This window comes from Mastomys coucha, unplaced genomic scaffold (genome assembly GCF_008632895.1).
Source record: "Mastomys coucha isolate ucsf_1 unplaced genomic scaffold, UCSF_Mcou_1 pScaffold18, whole genome shotgun sequence".
NCBI classification, from domain to species: Eukaryota; Metazoa; Chordata; class Mammalia; order Rodentia; family Muridae; genus Mastomys; species Mastomys coucha.
Genome location: NW_022196900.1, coordinates 87,173,078 through 87,177,731, shown reverse-complemented (window position 1 = coordinate 87,177,731; position 4,654 = coordinate 87,173,078). Strand labels below are relative to the sequence as shown.

The 4,654-nt window shown below is 53.0% G+C and overlaps 1 protein-coding gene across 1 annotated transcript in view; it reads right to left on the bottom strand.

Moving 5' to 3' along the window:
• The window catches only part of Laptm5 (lysosomal protein transmembrane 5), a 23,063-nt gene extending 19,087 nt beyond the window's left edge, over positions 1-3,976 (bottom strand). The window contains exon 1 of the mRNA XM_031378861.1: positions 3,829-3,976. Coding sequence (XP_031234721.1) covers positions 3,829-3,915 — 87 coding nt within the window. The 5' untranslated portion in view covers positions 3,916-3,976. The remainder of the gene's footprint in view (positions 1-3,828) is intronic.
• Between the last annotated feature and the right edge of the window lie 678 nt (positions 3,977-4,654).

Here is a 4,654-nt window from a genome sequence, read left to right as displayed (position 1 = left end):
ACACACACACACACACACCCTGAAATGGAAAGAGGAGAAAGAAAGAAATGGAAAGAGGAGAAGACACCTGCAAGGGCCATCGCCCTTCTAAGCAAGGCCTTAAGCAGGCTGATTGTCATGCAAAGGAGCCACCACTGTAGTGGGCCTCCAGGCAGACCCCAGTGAGGCACAGTCCACCAAATACTAATGGAACTCCTCCAAGCCATCCCAGGCCTCAATCCAAGAGACCCCAGGAGACCTGAGAGCCTGCTGCTGCCCAGGGGAACCAGAGAAGGATGGCACCCAGTGTGACAGGCCCCAAACTCTGAAACAGAAAAAGGATATGGACAGAAAGAGAAAGCAGTCTGTAAGTCCTGACAGGCAGCTGTCTCATTGATGTGAGACCGGAGAAGGACACTGGGGAGCTCGCTGCACTGAATCTACTGTTTCCTCTAAATCAGAAACTGTCCTGAAAACAAAACGTTGCTTTAAAAAGCAGTCTGTGAGCTGGGCAGTGGTAGCACACGCCTTTAATCCCAGCACTTGGGAGGCAGAGGCAGGTGGATTTCTGAGTTCGAGGCCAGCCTGGTCTACAGAGTGAGTTCCAGGATAGCCAGAGCTACACAGAGAAACCCTGTCTCGCAGTGGGGGAGGGGGCCGGGGAAGCAGTCTGTGTGCTGAGTCTAGTGGGGCAGGCCTGTGATCCAGAGGTTCTAAGGCTGAAGCAGGAAGCAACTTACCTGACCCTGTGTCAAAACAGAAAGAGGGCTGGGGATGTGCCAGTGGGCTTCCCTGGTAACTCCTGAGGCCCTGGGTCCCACCCTTCCTAGTATCACAGTAAAGGAAAGAGGAGGAAGAGAGGAAAGAGAAATATCCCATGAATAGGGTGGTGGCGCGCACCTGTAAACCCAACCCAGGGCGGGGCTGAAGCAGGTGAGTGAGTTCTAAGCCAGCTTAGGCTGTGTAGGAAGAGGCAAATACAGAAAAGCGAGGGGAAAAATAGACCTTTCACAGTCCCCAGCTAATGACAGCCCATTCATTACACACACCAGCCTCACTCTCTCTGGTGTTAGCTCATCCCTTCTACAGCTAGAGTCTGTGTAGGATCACTGTAGGTACCAGCCCCACCCCAATATCAGGAAAAGACACAGGAACCCAGCAGGAGAGAGCCCAGGGATTTCTCTACTAAAAGGTCTGCCAGTGTCCTCTCTTCCTTCTTTATTTCCTGCTGCCAACTTAGAACACAAGGAAGAACTCAAGAGGCCAGCTGGGGACCCTGCTTTCATTTCCCTGTGCCCAAGGCAAGCCGGGAGCCTGGAGCACCAGAGCACGAACGCACCGGCCAGGTAGGATCTTCCTGTAACCGCACCCTACAGTTCCATGAAGCATGGCCCCATCTCGGGCGTCAATGGCCCAATTTAATCCTCCCCACAGGGACCAAGTGCACAAATAGCTCTCAACGTACAGAGATGTCACCCATGGCTGGCTCCAGATGACGGCGACATGAGTGACGGGTACATCTGGTGGTGGCTTCTCTTTTTCTACCCAGATGTCTGAGGTCTTGTTGGCACACCTGGCACCCACCTGCTGCGTCAAAGGAAAGTCCCCCAGCCCTTCTCCTGTGGGAAGGAAAAAGGGCCTTGACTAAGGGGGTAGGAAGATCATCTGTGTGCCCTGACCCAGTCCCTGGGATGGGTATCTGACTTCCAGCCTTCTCTGCTCTAATACCCTCACCCCGCTGCTCTAGAACATTCCACGGCTCTGGTTGACTCACATACCACGCAGCAGTTTTGCAGACTGCACAATCATGGCTCACATCGAGGGACTTGAATCGTGGCTAGGAGATGACCTACTTATACAATGCAAAGAGTGACCCGGCCCAAATAACACTGGAGCACCAGAGGATAGGTTCAAAGGCCCAACTTTACACAAAGTCACTTGCTCCTCCCCAACTGTCTCAGTAGGGCTCCGGAACCAGGAACACCTCACCTCCACACACTGGCTCCTCATCCACACTCCTCCTCCCACACTATAGCATCCCCACCTGTGACACTCCTTCTGTGAAGCCTTCCCTGATCGCTTGACCTGGATCTCTATGGAAACAGGACGTCACTCATGCATCCACAGCTGAGGCGCTTGGACCACAGGAATAAGAAGAAACTTCAATGTTTGCACGAGACAGCCTGCCAGGTTTATTTACTTTTTAATATATTTACAATATTCTGAGAGGCCAGATGATCAGGCCGAAAGGGCTTCTCTGAAAGGCAGGAGCAGAGCCACCAGAACAGATGGAGCAAGGGTCCTAGCAACCCGCCCCTCCACCCCACTGAGGCCACTTAGTGAACCCTCCTCCCCCCAGCATACTGCAAACATCTGAGTTCAAAACTCCCATCCACAGCTCCTGGTCCCCACTTTAGATAGGGAAGCAAGCCCCAAGCCGGGTTTTCCCAAGAGCTCAAACAGCTGGCTCCAGCCAAGCTGGCATAAGGACCCTTGTCACGTCCTTCCCAGAAAACTGTGCTATCTCAGAGATGACAATCTGAAAGACTTGATGCTGAGACGGAGTGCCGCCGCCCCTCTCGGCTCCTGTACTGGCTGAGACGGTGAAGGACAAACTCTGAGCTTCCCCATTCTAGGCCCTAGATCAGTGGTTCTCAACCTGTGGGTCTCGACCCTTTTCGCAACTTTCTGTCTCCAAAAATATATTTACAGTATGATTCATAATAATAGCCAAATTACGGTTATGAAGTAGTAACGAAAATAATGTTATGGTTGGGGGTGCTCACCACAATGTAAAGAACTGTATTAAAGGGTCGCAGCATTAGGAACGTTGAAAAGCCCTGCTCTCAGTGGACAGGTGGGTCAGGACACACTCAAGAATAGGCAGGGGACCATGTTGCACACAGCCACCCAACACACAGCTCTTATCATCCTCATCTTTTTTTCATCTAAAGAAAGAGGCTCGGAGAGGTTAAAGGAGTCATCCAAGACTGCACAACAAAGGCTGGGAATGGGGGTGCGGGGGACAGGGAGATGCACATAAGAGCTTAAGGACAGAACTGGTTTGTACCACTGCCTGGCCACAATGCCTGTGGCCGGAAGCAGATGTCACCCGGCTCTGAGTACTGGCCTACGGATTTAGGTTGATTTTGAGGAAGCTCTTCCAGGCCCAGGAGAGCTGTTAGCCACAGGTTTTGTCTGAGTCACTGAAGTCAGAAACTGTTTGGGCCTCAGGGAGCTAAGTGTGGCCAGGGGCAGGGGTGAGGGGTAAATCCCAGCAGAAGAGAACAGAGACTCCAGCCTTGGAAAGCCTTATCCTTGGGGACTAAGACTGGACCTGGGGTCACACTGTGACAATGACACTGGGACATGCTGGCTGCTCCCGGCCCCCAAGCACAAAGCTTGAGCTGTCCTTGAAGGGAGAAGGCAGTGGCTTGACTGAACTGTGAGCTAAAGGGAAGTGTTCCCTGGTTCCCGATAGAAGTCCCCAGACCCCAGACTAGGATAGGACCCAGAAAGCCCTACCCACCCACCCACCCCCACCCCCGGGCCTGTGTGGGGCCTGGCATCCTGGAGCAATCCCAGCCTGCACTCCTTCCCGTTGCGAGCCTGCCTTTCTCTTTGCACACCTCTAACCTTAAAGACACTGTTCCGCTCAACTCCACAGGGAAATACTGAGGCCCAGGGTAGCACAGAGCTTGTCCAGGGTCCCACAGACAAGTAATAGGTATCAATCCCCGAGTTGGAAGGTTTCAGTGTGTCCTCGTGGGCGCGCGCACACACGCACACACACACACACACACACACACACACACACACACCGAACACCCCAGACACCCCAATACTCACTATGTGGTAAACGGCCAGGGCTATGGTAGCTGCTCGGACGTTGAAACAACAGCATGTCTGCCTGACTGGCGCTGCACGCGAGGCCATAGTGCGCAGTCCCCTCTTCTGAGGTTCTGAGTAAGGAGTCTCGGGCCCACAGCAGGACAAAAAAGAGGAAGCCACAGGCTGCCCGCCTGACTTCCGCCTTGCCCTCAGATGGTAGGGGCCAGGTCTGTAAGTCTGGGGTGTAACAGCTGCAGGGGAGGGAAGTGGGGGAGTCACAGGGAGCCCAACTGGGGCATCCACCACTCAGGGCTCAAATGCTTCACCAGGGCTGGGCTCGGCATTTATACGCACTCTGCTTCCGGGATGCTGAACACCACCCTTAGAAGCCCTTTTCTAGAAAAAGAATCGGGTACGGAAATCTGTCCCAAATCAAACAGTTGTTCTAATGGAAGGGTTCAAACCCAGATGTGCCTGGTTCTAAAAACAGCAGCTGTCAGTAAACTGCTCCTTCGAGACCCTCTGAAGCTTAGCTCCTCTGCTCCCTACCTGGGCAGTTCCAGGGAGAGGCTGTTCTTTTGGTTTGGTTTGGTTTTTTTTGGTTTGGTTTGGTTTGGAGGTGGGGGACAGGGTTCCTCTGAATAGCTCTGGCTGTCCTAGAACTCACTCTGTAGAGCAGGCTGGCCTCAAACTTCTAGAGATCTGCCTGCCTCTCCCTACCAAGTGCTAGGATTAAAGGCGTGTGCTGTCACGTCCCAGGAGGAGGTACTAATCTTATCCCCATTTTACAGATGAAAGAAAAAAAAACTGAGGCACAGGATGAAGCCATTCCTCATCTGCAGTC